A 15903-nucleotide genomic window follows, 5' to 3' on the forward strand; every position below is an offset into this window, starting at 1 on the left:
CCGTGCCTTTCACAGAGCCTGCTCTACCTTTTTCCACTTTTACAAATGCAACCTTTGATTCAACAAATTCAACCTTAAAAAGAACAATAAGAAGTATTGTTCATTCTTAGTTCATGTTAACTAAGTTAACTAATGAACCTTATTGTAAAGAGAGATGGATGAGATGGATGCACTTTTTGAAGCTCCAAAAACTCTCTATTCAGTCCCATTATCCACAAGTTTCCTACGCCCCATGAGGCCTTGCGTCAAAAGTGGGCGCGACTTCCGGTTTGAAGTAATCAAAGCACGATTTGACATGCTTGACACACGTTCATTCAACAGTTGACAAGTCATTCAAGTTATAGCGATCCACACTAGCTAACGATGTGGGAACACAACCTCAACGAAATTAAAAAGGGTGAAATAACAGTACCTTAACCCTCCGCAGTAGTTGATTGGCAGTATTATAATAACATTATTAATAATCAATACTCATCAAGGCATGGCGACAGACAGTTGTGCGAGCTGACAAACAATTAAAATAAAAAATACACACTTAGTCATTGTGGTTTGGAGTTTATTCAAAATTATAAATGAATGTGCTACTTGAATAGATTAACTGGGACATCTGGTATTCTGTCAACACAGGCTTTGATCCCGAGTTTAGGTGCGACATCAGTAGAGAACAGCCAAACACATGCTGATAGAGTTTATAAAATATTAAGAATTTAAACAAATGTACACAAAAAAATTCGTCTTTTTTTGGGAGGTGATGGAAACTACAGTCGTTGGCAGGATCAGAGACGGGCTCTGGCAGGATCACTCTGATTTCGTTTTCAGCTTATGTTCAAAACAATCACGTTTAAGCCACTGAATTAGTTTAGTCCGGTTATACATACAAGCGCGAACAGCACATGTTGTCCCTGAGCTCCGTAACGACATCTCTCATAAAGATTTGCGTCTTTAAATAGTAAAATAATTCTCCGAAAAACAGCTAGCCTCTTCGCTAACTAACACACAAAATACCATTGGAATGCTACTTTTGCCCACTTTATTTTTTACAGGAGCGCCCCTCGGAAACTTGTGGATAAAGCTCTTGCTTTTTGCACATGCACTCACCTTGGAACTGGTCTTTGCAGGTTGAGTTTAGTGTAGTTTATATTCCACTTCCCAGGTTTGTGTGCTTGAAGGAAATGCTTGGCACTCAGAACTGTGTTCTGTGACATTAAAAGCAAATATTGAATTTTCTAAGAACCATAATAAATACCAGCTTCTTCACTTTGTCACAAACCCCCCCCCCCCCCCCCACAATCGTAACAGATGTGATCTCCATGAGAAACAGGAATAATGTACCTGCATGAGCATGGCTACAGTCATTGGGCCAACTCCTCCAGGTACAGGTGTAATAAACCCAGCCTGATCTTTGGCTGAATCATAGTGAACGTCTCCAACAAGTCTCTTTCCACTCGGTCTGCTGGTGTCTGAAAGATAAAATGCAAGTGACTATATTTTTAACCATGGATTTCACAAATTCTCCTAAATTCTTATGCACATTCAGACAATCCTCACAATCCTTTCGGTGCTTGGAAAACTAATAATACTTAGCTTTCTTTTTATGTGAAGAAAAATCACATAAAAAGCATGTTTTTGAGAAAATGCCTTCTAAAGATTGTAAAAAACTTTCAGACACTTTTTACATTTTTTTCCTTAGATTTCAAATATGTTGTACAGCATGTTTCAACATACTGTACATTTGTTTATTTTTTTCATTTATAACAGAATTTAAAAAAAATTAAATTCATAGGAAAGCAACATGCATGCATCACACTTGTTTTATGTTGCTCTTAAGTTTTATTTTTGCGCATGGAAAATATGTATGTATGTATATATATATATATATATATATATATATATATATATAGATCTTCAATATATATATATATATATATATATATATATATATATATAGATCTTCAATATATATATATATATATATATATATATATATAGATCTTAAAAAAAGAAACTTGATTATTAATATTCCTGAAAATTTGGACATCACTATTTTGAGACCATTTAAACAACTGCAGTAAATTCAGAATACATCAAACCAAAAAAAGAATATCTTTGTAAATGAAACTGAGTACAATGTAGGCTCCTACCAAAAAAGACTTGAATTTGAACTTGAATCTGTTACACATACACACCTGTGATGGTGTTAATACCGCAGTCAATGACCAAAGCCCCATTCTTCAGCCACTCCCCGCGAACCATCTCAGGTTTACCGATCCCAGTCACCAGGATGTCTGCCTTTCCCACCTACAACAAAAAACCAAAGGGTGCACAAACAACAATTATTATGATCAAGCTGTTTGAAACGTGGAGAAAATTTACAACAGTAAATAAGTGTGTATTAAAGGTGCCCTAGAAAGTTTTTAAAAAAAATTATTTTATGTTTGTTGTATCAAACTTTGTTGTATTATTTTCATGTTATCACTGTGAAGCTGCTTTGATACAATCTGTATTATAAAAAAGCGCTATATAAATAAAGGTGACTTGACTTTTAGAAATGAATAAACATGCCCCTCATTAGCATATGGAGAAAGAAATGTTGAAATAAATAAATGTATAAATAAATAAATGTACAAATAAATGTGGCCATAAAAAACAAATACATAAATGAATGTGGAAATAAATAAATGAATAAATGTATAAAAAAAGTGTGAAAAATACAATTATACATAAATAAGGAAATAAAAGTATAAATACTCATTTATTTGTTCTTTTTTTACATTTCTTTGTATAATTCTTTATGTATTTATTTATGACTCTTAGCTTGTTTTACATTTCTTCATTTATTTATTTTTTAATTAAGTCAGCTTTGGCATTCCATACTGCTGTATCATTTCATAGAAGAGGTGGCGGAACAAGAAGAAACAGAAAGAAACAAGTACAAGGTTTCTACAGCTTTACGGATAAACCCCTAATATTCCTGGGAAAATAACTGTAGGGTTCCCAGTAGGGTTGCAACGGTATGAGATTTTCACGGTATGATAATCGTCTCAGAAAATATCACGGTTTCACGGTTTCACGGTATACGATATTAAAACTATCATTATTATAATCAGCATCAGCTACAATGGCCCTTAAATGAATAAAAACAGATATTGTTTTTGGTTGAACATGGTTTATTGTAACAAAGATTTTTTCAATAGAGTCTTTATGAAATGTATATTTATTTCCTCAGAAATTCTGGGTTGTCTGAAATAACTGATCTGGATTCTGTGATTGAATACAAAATGTATTTTTGAGAATGCAATCAGATAAAATGTAACAACTTTAGTTTGTCTACACAAGAGAAGTTTAATAAATTAAAACATGGACAAAAAAACTATACACAATAGTAATATATTTTAATCATAGGCTAAACCAAACTTTTTTTTTCCAGGTTGTAGGGGAGAGCGGGGCACAACCTAACGCTTTTTGCTTTTGGCTCAATTAATTAAAAAATAATTAGGTTAGATTAATACTTTTTTTTACACAAGCAACATGCACATCTCTGCTACAAATGAACACTTAAAGTTTTTTTCTAGGACCTACCATTTTCGTACAGTTGGACTGAAAGTGACAGAAGTGCAAATGTTACAACTTACCCCATATGCGGGGTTAATTGTAACAGAGAGAGGGGTTAGTTGTAACACTTGTGTGTAACACACATAATTCAGTACTATTTTATTTGTATAGTTTGATATTGTTTGTGCATCTGTATAGACAGATATCCATACATATCCCTCATCCAATCATCCTTCTATTATGGATCAATATCATGGATAGAGACATAGAAAAGGGCTGCATAGTTTTGCAATAAATAATAATAAATACAATTATAAATATTGTAATTGCAATTAAATTAGATTTGTGTGTGGCAGCTGCATGATGTACAATTATTATTATTATTAATAATAACAGTAATGATAATACAAATTAGCTTAAAATAAAAATTTAAAGGGTTTATTGCATTAATAACAGGCCATATTTTTAATAAATAAACAAGTTATCATTCATAGAACACTAAATTTTAAACATTTTAAATCCCAACATTGTTTGTGAACGTCTCAAAGTTAAATGTAGGCTATACTCAAACCTGAAAAGTTGTGTGGCTCCGTTTTCATTTGATTATCATTGTACACTTGGAGGCTTAGTTGTACCACTCTGTTAGAATTAACCCCGCTGTGTATTACATATTTTAAACCTAGCTAACAGTCGCTAGGAATTGCTGACATGTTTCAAAACGGTGCTATGTTTGAGCCAACAAGACGGTGATTAAGGCAATATAAAGTTAGATTTGGAAACGTATACACCCAACTCAGAAACCGAAAAAAACCTATGATGAAAAAAATTACTTTCATGGTGTCAAAACACTCTTTGTCCAGTATCTTCACGAAATATAATCAAAACTTTCCGCAAATTCGCGGGAGACCGTCTTCTGGCAGCAAGAGAAAAATAGCGGAAAGACAGCCTGCTTGATCCTGACGAACTGTGTAAACGGTCCGTGTTACATTTAACCCCGCGTTAACACCTACTGAACACCTATGAGTTTCAGTCAGTGTATTTGATGATTATTCTTTAAAAAAATAATTATAAAGTGCACATTAAGTGTTCTCTGTCTAGATATGTTCATGTGTTCACGTCTTCGTAGTGGCTGAGACAGCTTTAAAAACCATGAGCGTCATGCGTACTTGAGTGTGTACGAGATCTACTAGACGAAACTAGTGATGGGCGATACTGCAAATTTCTGTATCGATCCGATACCAAGTAAATAGAGGGCCAGTATCGCCGATATCGATACCGATACCGATACTTTTTCATTTTAAAAGCATGCATTTGAACTTGTTAAATCTGAACATGTTTTCAAGACTACTAGGCCTAAATAGCTATTTTGTGATTTGTGCTCTCAACTACCCTTTAATTAGTCAGTGACTTTTACAAAACTACCCTAATTATAGTACTAGCACTAGTCTACTGTTCAAAAGTTTGGGGTCTTTAAGATTTTTATTTCTCTTAGTAAAAACTGTAATATTACAATTTAACAATTTAACATAGGCTATCTGTTTTCTATGCCATACTAAACTGTAATTTATTCATGTGATCAAAGCAGAATTTTCGGCATCATTACTCCAGTCATGATAATAATTCATTTTAATATGCTGATTTGCTACTCAGGAAACATTTCTTATTTTATCAATGTTGAAAACAGTTTAATATTTTGTTGGAAACCATGATACATTTTATGCAGAATTATTTGATGAACAAAGTTCAAAGAACATCATTTATATGAAGTAGATTTTTTTAACAGTGTAAAACCCTTGACTTTCACTTTTGATTAATTGAATGCATCGATGCTTGTTGAATAAAAATAATAATTTCATAAAAAAGATATTACTGACGTCAACATTTTAAAATGTTATGTACAGTTTTGGTTTGTTTATTGCGAAATAACTCCCGATTGCTTCTCTGTCGTCTAAGCAAGGCTTCGTTTCCCAAACGCACTGGGCCTGTGAGCTCAGCAAAGCACCAGCATCGAACGCTCTCTGTGATTGGTTGGTTTCGTCTTGTATAGAGATGACTAGTAGAAAAGGTTCTATCCTACACAACCCGCTAACATTCGCTTATTTTCCACTTAGAAGCTTATTTTTCGCACTGAATTGCGTGCTAAATTATTAAAAAATTACTGGTTAAAAAAAATACACATTTGGATCGATATTTTTATGTGAGGATCGATCCTTTTCGATACCATGTCAGTATCGAAGTATCGATACTTCAGGATCGATCCGCCCATCCCTAGACGAAACGGCGCTGCTCATTCAGAGACACGCTGAAGGGGCTTGCAGTTGCACACCAGTCTTTTTGCGTTGTATATTCACAGACACGCACATCGCGATTTGATTTAGGCTACTGCATAGCTATATTTTGCTTTATTTATCCATCTATCTTTTTAAATCGCACATTTTACGTGGCATCTGTTTTGTAACGCAAAAAGACGCATGTGTGCGTCTTTTTGACAGACCGGGATTCCCTCAGCATGACAGAAATAATATGGCCTTAAGTTATAAAAGTTATGAATAACCTTTATCTTCACGGAGGGATGGTGTTCCTAAATATGGGAGAACATGTTCGACGTGTTTACTCCTTTTGCAGCCACTCTTCGTCCACATATCTTGCAAACTGGATATCCATCTTCAAGGACAACATCACGATCGTTTTTCGGATATAAGTTACAAAATATTCCCATACTGCAGATTTTATTTTTTATTTTTTGGCGGGAGATAGAGATTCGCAGCCTCTGTCTCGGACATTTTCAGCGCTGTACGGATATGGAGTAAGCAGTCAAGCTGAAAGAAGTTGCATGCGGCAGTGCAGGTGAATTCTGTTTTTTTTTTTTTTTTTACCGCGGATAAGCAAATGTGCACGATATGATAATCGTACATGTCAATATCGCGATAAACCGTCATACCGGTATACCGTTACAACCCTAGTTCCCAGCAATTTTAGCTGCTCCTTGGTTAATCTGTTATTCATAACCAGACTAATGCAAGACTAATGCAAGCCTCATAAAAATGCCACATAAGCAACTTCATGCTAGCGTGACCACCATCAAACAAACCAAATGTGGGACAATTATAAGTTTGTTTGGGACAATGTGGGACATGTTACCATAGGCTGCAACAAACGATTATTTTGATAATCGATTAATCTAATGATTATTAGAACGATTAATCGACCAATCATTGATTATTTTGCCAGCTAATCATTAAGTTTGGAACGATTATTCCGCTTTTTCAATTAGTTAAAACATTGAGTTATACATATTCTTACTATAATATAAAAAAGAAAATGAGTTCAGCTTTTGAAATAATGGTTTTAATGAACTTAGAGCCAACTAAACAGGTCATTCTCTTTAAGTTTAACTCAAATCACACACAAATGCTCTCTAAGCATTGTTTAATAAGCCCACTGCTTTTCATAGAACTGAAACAGAAAAAGGGTCAGTACTTCAGAACACAAAAAGGGTAAAATATTAATCTGCAAACCATTATTAGATATATAAAATTACAATAGTTTTTTACATGAGAATTGAGTTGACAGAGATGTTCTCATTCACCTTTTCATTTACAGAATGAAAAAGAAAAAGTAACTGCTATGATATTATTCCTAACATAAGTCTTCTTGATTATGGAACAAAATACAGGCAAGTAATAAGACTTAGTAATAGTGTTACAATAATAAGAACAGTACTGACTCCTAAGCACAATCAAGCTTTATTCTATACAAAATAAATAATCACATTACTGTAATTATATTATTATTGATGATATTATTACTATTAATAGTATTGCATGATCTAATAAAGAGATACGTTACCACTACAGTTAGTTAGCTCCAGCTGGAGAACACTCAGTTCTCACCGACTCCTCTTTTGCCGGGATGTTTCCTCTTTAAGTGCTCCATCATGCATGTGGTGCTCCCGTGAAAAGCAAGTTCCTCCTTGCATGTATTGCACATGATAGCATTGTTGGTTTTAAGTTTTGTAAAACTTTGCCAAACCTTGCTAGTGCGGATTCGTTTGCACTCTGTCATAATTTGAGCTTTTTTTTTCTTTTTTTACCGCACTTGCATTTATCCACAAGTTTCCTACGCCCCATGAGGCCTTGCGTCAAAAGTGGGCGCGACTTCCGGTTCGAAGTAAACAAAGCACGACTTGACATGCTTGACACTCATTCATTCAACAGTTGACAGTCATTCAAGTTATAGCGATCCAAACTAGCTAACGATGTGGGAACACAACCTCAACGAAATTCAATAGGGTGAAATAACAGTACCTTTACCCTCCGCAGTAGTTGGTTGGGAGTATTATAATAACATTATTAATAATCAATACTCATCAAGGCATGGTGACAGACAGTTGTGCGAGCTGACAAACAATTAAAATAAAAAATACCCACGTAGTCATTGTGCTTTGGAGTTTATTCAAAATTATAAATGAATGTGCTGCTTGAATACATTAACTGGCAGATTTGGTATTCTGTCAACTCAGGCTTTGATCCCGAGTTTAGGTGTAACATCAGTAGCGAACAGCCAAACACATGCTGATAGAGTTTATAGAATATTAAGAATTTAAACAAATGTACACAGGAAGATTCGTCATCTTTTGGGAGGTGATGGAAACTACAGTCATTGGCAGGATCAGAGACGGGCTCTGGCAGGATCACTCTGATTTCGTTTTCAGCTTATGTTCAAAACATAGACGTGTTCAAAACAATCACGTTTAAGCCACTGAATTAGTTTAGTCCGGTTATACATACAACCGCGAACAGCACATGTTGTCCCTGAGCTTCGTAACGACATCTCTCATAAAGATTTGCGTCTTTAAATAGTAAAATAATTCTCAGAAAAACATCTAGCCTCTTTGCTAACACACAAAACACCATTAGAATGCTACTTCCGCCGCCTCACCGGAAGTTTCACCCACTTTATTTTTTACAGGAGCGCCCCTCGGAAACTTGTGGATAAAGGGCTGCATTACACTCTAGCCACAAAGCGCCGTAGCGGTCATATCGCAATATTGCACGCCCTTACATTAGGTCACGTGAGATCAAACGACTACTCGACAACAAAGATATTTGTCGACAATTTTTTATTGTCGACGTTGTGTGCCAACAGCCCGCCACTAAAACATACAGTGCCCTCCACAATTATTGGCACCCCTGTTTAAGATGTGGTTGAGGACTTTTAAAAATTCTCCCTTTTTTTTAAACAACATAGAACCCAAATGCAAAAAAAGAGAAAAATCCAACCTTTTATTCAAGTACATTACTTTGGTGGTAAAAAAAAATGTAAAAATTTAGAAAAATAAAAACTTCAAATCCTGTGTCCCACAATTATTGGCACCGCTAACAATTCCGCTGAAAAATGTAATTGATTTTTAAAAAAATATATATTTTCTGTAGTTGCTAATGTTGGTCAGGATATCTAGGAACTTTTAATTAGTAATTCATGACTTCCTATTTCCCTGGGGTATAAATATGACATGACACAGAGGCCTAATTCTCTTACCCATTTGTCAACATGGCAAAGACAAGAGAACACACCATTCAAGTAAGGCAGATGTGTGATGACCTTTATAAGTCAGGCAATGGCTACAAGAAAATAGCCACTCACCTTATATTGCCCATATCTAAAGTTAGAGGAATCATTAAGAAGTTTAAAACAACAGGAACAGTGACAAACAAGGCTGAAAGAGGTCCCAAGTTTATCTTGCCACAACGCACTGTGAGGAGGATGCTAAGAAAAGTAAAAAAAAGTCCTAAGCTCACTGTCACAGAATTGCATCAAATAGTGGCATCTTGGGGTCACAAAATCTCCAAAACAACCATCAGACGCTCTCTACATGCCAACAAGATGTTTGGGAGGCATGCTAGGAAAAAGCCTTTTCTCACTAACACTGACAAACGTAAACGTCTGGAGTTTGCCAAGCGGCACTGGGACTTCATCTGGGATCGTGTGCTTTGGTCGGATGAGACTAAGATTGAGCTTTTTGGCAACAAACACTCTAAGTGGGTCTGGTTTAAAACAAAAGATGTGTATGCCGAAAAGTACCTCATGCCCACCATGAAGTATGGTGGAGGATCTGTGATGCTGTGGGCCTGTTTCTCTTCCAAAGGCCCTGGGAACCTTGTTAGGGTGCATGGCATTATGAACGCTTTGAACTACCAGGACATTTTAAATAAAAACCTGATGGCCTCTGCCAGAAAGCTGAAGATGGGTCGTCATTGGGTCTTTCAGCAGGATAATGATCCAAAACGTGTGGCAAAATCTACACAAAAATGGTTCAGTCACAAACTCAAGGTCCTCCCATGGCCATCTCAGTCCCCAGACCTCAATCCAATCGAAAACCTGTGGGGTGAGCTAAAGAGGAGAGTGCACAAGAGAGGGCCCAGGATACTGGATGATCTAGAAAGATTTTGCAAAGAAGAATGGTCAAAGATCCCTCTCTCTGTGTTTTTCAATCTTGTGAAATGTTATAGGAGGAGATTAAGTGCTGTCTTGTTGGCAAAAGGGGGTTGTACAAAGTATTAACATCAGGGGTGCCAATAATTGTGGGACACATGATTTGAAGTTTTTATTTTTTTAAATTTTAAAAAAAAATTTTACCACCAAAGTAATGTACTTAAATAAAAGGTTGGATTTTTCTCTTTTTTTGCATTTGGATTCTATGTTGTTTAAAAAAAAGGGAGAATTGGTCCTCAACCACATCTTAAACAGGGGTGCCAATAATTGTGGAGGGCACTGTACCCTGAAACTGTTATATAATGTCTATCTAACTTGATAAAAACATTTATATTCCGCCTTTCAGCTGATAAAAATGATTTGTTCTAGTCCCTTCTAGAAAAAAAACTTTTTTTTTTTTTAAAGTCATTTAAATTCAGCATCACTGAGCCCAAAGGCAGCAGGAATCATGTATATAAATATTTTAGAAACAGTTCTGACCAAGTCCAACAAAAATCCAATGAAATAAACAATGAACAAATAAAATATAAAACATCATGAAATTAGATAGACAGTCTTATATATTAAGAATATATTAAAAACCAAAACCAAAAACGTTCATATTTTTAGAAAGGATGTGAATTAAAACAACCACTGCAGGTTAAACAACAACAGATAAATTCCGTTAAATTAAAATTAATTTGCCTAATTATCCATTTGTTTTCCGACAGGGAACATATATGAAACGAATCACCGGTCCACATTTTGATTGACAGCTGTCACAACCAACGAGTGACCGTGTTTACTCCTTTCTTTTCAACCATTGGATAGAGTACAGCTAAAACACAGCTGTTGTATTTGTACTTATGATGAAGCGCTGCAAACTACACAGCAAAAGTAATAAGTACAATGCTTTCTTAAAAAGGCAAAAGAACGCATGCACATTTTCTTAATATGATATTAAAAACTAATAGACTGATGAAAATGCGGGACATTTCCTCAATATGCGACATGCGGGACAAGAGGTGAAAATGCTGTGCAGTACAACGCTAAGCGGGACGGATGGTCAGAGAAAAGAATTTTCATTAAAATTTCCGGGCTCATTTCAAAAGACTTTTTGTGTTTTAATTGTTTTAATTCATAGTTATGATAGGGTTCCCACACCTTGGTTTACATCAAATTCAAGGACCTTTCAAGGACTTTCCAGGTCCAATACCCTCAAAATCAAGGACTTAATGTGGGGACAATTCAAGTGAGAGCAAGGTTAAATAGTGTATGTAAGATACCTTGTTATGGTTTTCATCTGTCAAACAACTAGGCAAAAAGCTCTTTTTTTTTTGCATATATTTTTGGCCATATGACAGATCTGATATTCCATTTGTCGTATTTATGTTTTGCATAAAACCAAAGAATATTTGGTACATCCTAATCCTATAAAAAAATAATGATAATAATCAAATAAATATTCTATAAAATAAAAATGTGTCAATGTCCTGGAACTGATTATGTCAACATGACAACTTGACAGCTCAACAATAAAACATGAGAAACCTTGAGAATGAGAACACATGGTTTTATAAAAAAAAAACACGCATTACGCCTGTTTACAGTGCATGTTCTCTAGACTCTGTTGCTATGAAAAAAAGAAGAAAAAAAAGATGCAAACTGCAAACATGCATTAACCACCAAATGAATGTCTGGGACCTGGGCCTATACGCACAACCGGCGCTGCGTCATAGAATGTCTCTGAATAGGTTCACGCCCACTTTTGGGGGAAAACAAACTAGACTTCCCATAGACTTCAATACAAAATAACAACAAAAACCAACATCCGCACACAGCCGACAGGCGTAAATAACTTAAGAAATCACTTATATAAAACATGTCAAGTAATTATATGTCCACCCTGGCTGCCATAGAGTGTGAAAGATACATACACAAACTTAATTTGGCCAATTTAAAAACATGTCCCTTTATTCTCCCAGCGTCAAACTGGGGTAACAACCCCACCCAGTGGCCAGAGGTGTCTTACCCGGACATTTAATTGTACTTCATCGAGTCACCAGGTAAGCCCCTGAATGATTTTATTTTGTTTTTTAAAGTAAAAAAAACCTTAATGTATATATTAGGAATTTATGATGATGATGATGGCAGGTGGCCTGGGCTAGTTGATTACGGGCATAAAAAAAAATTATCTTTCATGCTCTATGGCAGGCAGGGTGAACATATAATTACTTGACATGTTTTATAAGTGATTTCTTAAGTTATTTACGCCTGTCGGCTGTGTATGGACGTTGGTTTTTGCTGTTATTTTCTATTGAAGTCTATGGGGAGTCTAGTTTGTTTCCCCCAAAAGGGGGCGGGGAAGAAATTGAAAGTTAAGTTCCCGGATGTGCTGGTTGTGCGTATGCAAGTTACGGGACAAATGAAATGTTTGAGCTTTTCAGGGCCTTGAAAACAAAAAAATTTTCAAGGGGACCCGTGGGAACCCTGTTTAGTATTCTAAGATGTGAATAGTGTGTGTGCCGATTTTGATTAGATAATATAATTCCATTATATTATAATATATTATTGCAAAAAAAAAAAAAAAAAAACTGTAAATAAAGCTCCAGAGCTCTGTACCTCAGAAGCCAAGTCTGCAGTCTTTGAATGACATGTTGTTACAGTGGCATGATTCCAAAGGAGAAGGTCGTGCATTGGTGCACCAACAATCTTACTGCGGCCAATTACCACAGCTCTTTTTCCTGCCACAGACACACCTAAACACAAGACGTTAAATATACACTGTTATAAGTTCTTTTAAGGTAGATGAATGGTTCAAATGTGTCAGCATTTACTCACCTACATGTAAAACACTTCTGTGGAACACAGGAGGAGATGTTTGAAGAATGTCAATTTTTTTCCAGACAATGAAACTCAGTGGGGTCTAAGTTTTGATAAGGACTTATCCTAAATCCTAATATCCTAAAATCTAGTCCATAATCTATTGAACAATCCAAGTCCTCTGAAGCAATATGATAATTTTTTAGGAACAAATTAAATGTTTTTTCACTCAAGTAAATTTAAATCATTGAATAACTCATATACACAAAGGCCAAATAATGACACAGGTGGCAAACAGGTTTGATGTTTTTGACAGGTTGCCCCATTTGTTTCGGACTTTGTATACACAAGTAGGATTGAAGATTTATGGATTACTTTTACTCTTCCTTTATGTCATTTTTGGAACTTTTTTGGAACTGTTTGACCACATTAAGTTTCATTGTATGGACAAAAACAGCTGTTGCATACTTCAAGTATCTCCTTTTGTGTTCCGCAGAAGAAAGAGTTTGGAACAGCAGTAAATTATGACACAAAAAATTTACAGACACACAAAAAAATCTGTATAGACACCAAAACTGTACAGAAGAAAATAGTGTCATAGTCCAGCTTAAGTTAGTTCAGTGGCTGTTCATTTCTGTTGTAAAAAAAGTTATTTAGTTCATTCATCTATACAGCTGCTCTGGAGAAAACAGTGATGTCATCGTCCAGCTCAGTACATTTCTCATTTAATGGTGTCAATGAAGGCAGATCAATAATATTGTTGAATATTAAGTGTTCCCAACTAAGCAAGCCAAAAGCGAAAAAAGGCGACAGTGCCAAATGAACCAAAACTCCATCAGTGACTGAATCGAGAAAAGAAACCTTGAGAGAAAACAGGCTCAGTCGGGGGGGCTGTTTTCCTCTGGCCAACGAAGAAACAGCGTATGATTAATAAATAGAACAGCTTCAAAAAAAAATCTAAATAAATACAAGTAATAGCCTAATAAATTTGTTTATATAATAGCATTTCAAAATAAATCATTTGACAGGAAATAGGCATAGAAGTGGACACCCTTCCAAAAAACAGGTGCATGGGTCTCTCTAATAAAAATTGTTGTTTTTAATAAATTAAACCTATATGTCCAGATGAGATGGAGGACTTGCGCTTAGAAATGACCACAACACATCCCTGAAGTGTCAGCAGAGCTTGTGTCAACTAGACTCTGCCTTGTGAAGACCTCATCGCCACGACACCCATCGGCACTGATCCTCAACAAGCCCGTCTCCATCCCGGTGTGACTCTGATCTTCAACCAGATGGAACTGGATAATCTTCTGATTGTTCCAATCCAATCTGGCTTCTGACCTATAATGCTGCCTGAATCAATCACACACTGTTCGTTTGTTGGCCAGAGGAGAACTGGCCCCCCGAGTCTGGTTTCTCCAAAAGGTCTTTTTGGCTTGCTTCGTTGCGCACATTAAATAAAACATTTAATTGAATATTCAACAAAAATATTGATCTGCCTACATTGATACCATTATATGAGAACTGAACTGAGCTGGACGATGATGGTCGATGTTACGGTTTGGCTATCTATATATAATTAACTTAAATTAACTTTTTTTTAAACAAAAATTAAACATCTCTGAACTTACTTAAGCTGGACTGTGACACTATTTTCTTTTTGAAGCAAACGTTTTTGCATTATTTTCCTGTTATCTCTATAAAGCTGCTTTGAAACAACCTGTACTGTAAAAAGCGCTAAATAAAAAAAGGTGACTTGACTGGAGCTTCACTCGTCAGGCCCTTTTAAGGTTGCCAAGGCTGGGACTTCCCTTGCTAAAGAGCACAGAAGCTCAGGTATCATTCTATTATTAGAGAATATTGACTTAGGGAATTCATTTCGTGAGAACAGCTGTTGAAGAATCACTGCACACTACACAATTTTAAGCGAGCGCAACTCACCTGTTTGGGCAAGATCAATTTTCACAACCAAATTACATTGATATTCAGTTGTGTAGTGTGTTTCCTGCTTTAGTCTAAGGTGTCCGTCTCACCTGTTTGCTTGATGAGCTCCATACATCCATTAGGAGTACATGGGATAAAACAGTCTCCAAGATCACCACGTGCCAGTTTCCCAGCATTTATACTCGTCAAACTGAAGCAAGCAAAAAAACAGACATCAAAACAGCTTTCATTATTTAATGGAGCAGAATACACTTTGTTGAAAGTCACACTAAATCAGAATTATAATTTAATGGCATAATGGTTAAGACTGAATTATATTTTCTGTACCCATCAACATCTTTCTCTGGAGCCACAGCATTGATAATCCTTTCTGTATTAATAGTGTGGATGGAGTCGAGAGGCAGCTGGACAATGAGCCCATGAACTTTGGAGTTCTCATTGACTTCAATTACACTGCGCATAACCTTCAAAATGTGTAACAGTTAATCATAAACAGACAAAATAAAAAAAATGGTTAATCACTCCTTCAGATGATCTGCCCTACCTCATTTTCAGTTGCAGTCTGTGGAAGCTTCACATGTACAGCATTGATCCCGATCTAAAAATTAAGACAGCAATAGTAATTAAAGTGTAAAAAAATAAAGAAATGTAGCTCAGGACCAATGTTCCCTGAGGAAACAATCCACTTATAATTTAGGTAAAAAAAAATGTTTTTTTCATAAAAAGCTACGGAAGCCCTGAACCGGAACCTAAAAAAAAAAAAGTCAGTAAAAAAAAAAAAAAAATTTTGCACGAGATTAAAGTCGAAACATTGTGCATTCATAACAGTGCGCGTCCACTGGCTCAGAGCGCACGCGCACGTGAAGTCGAACTGCCATGGACACAAAATAGTTGCTTTTTAATTTTATCTGGGCTTTCAACAAAATTCTACACACGTCACACGTGCTAGTGGCAGTGTTTCTGAGGTGTTTTCGTGCTCGTCTAGTCAACACTATCTGGGTCGAGAACACAACAGTAACTCCTCGGTCTCCCTCTTCACCGTAAATACGCTCTGGATACATTTTAAGTGATTATGATTATTAATATATAGTGAAGTGATTATTTAAG

General features: G+C 35.8%; 1 protein-coding gene across 1 annotated transcript in view; it reads right to left on the reverse strand.

Moving 5' to 3' along the window:
* The window catches only part of mthfd1b (methylenetetrahydrofolate dehydrogenase (NADP+ dependent) 1b), a 48822-nt gene that overhangs the window by 16349 nt on the left and 16570 nt on the right, over positions 1 to 15903 (reverse strand). Inside the window, exons 4-10 of the mRNA XM_039650993.2 lie at positions 15341 to 15394; positions 15124 to 15260; positions 14886 to 14986; positions 12649 to 12785; positions 2187 to 2298; positions 1333 to 1460; positions 1099 to 1196 (exon numbers count right to left, since the gene is read on the reverse strand). Of these exons, the coding sequence (XP_039506927.2) occupies positions 1099 to 1196; positions 1333 to 1460; positions 2187 to 2298; positions 12649 to 12785; positions 14886 to 14986; positions 15124 to 15260; positions 15341 to 15394 (767 nt within the window). The remainder of the gene's footprint in view (positions 1 to 1098; positions 1197 to 1332; positions 1461 to 2186; positions 2299 to 12648; positions 12786 to 14885; positions 14987 to 15123; positions 15261 to 15340; positions 15395 to 15903) is intronic.

The sequence above is a fragment of the Pimephales promelas genome, chromosome 15 (assembly GCF_988280905.1).
Source record: "Pimephales promelas chromosome 15, fPimPro1.hap1.1, whole genome shotgun sequence".
NCBI classification, from domain to species: domain Eukaryota; kingdom Metazoa; phylum Chordata; class Actinopteri; order Cypriniformes; family Leuciscidae; genus Pimephales; species Pimephales promelas.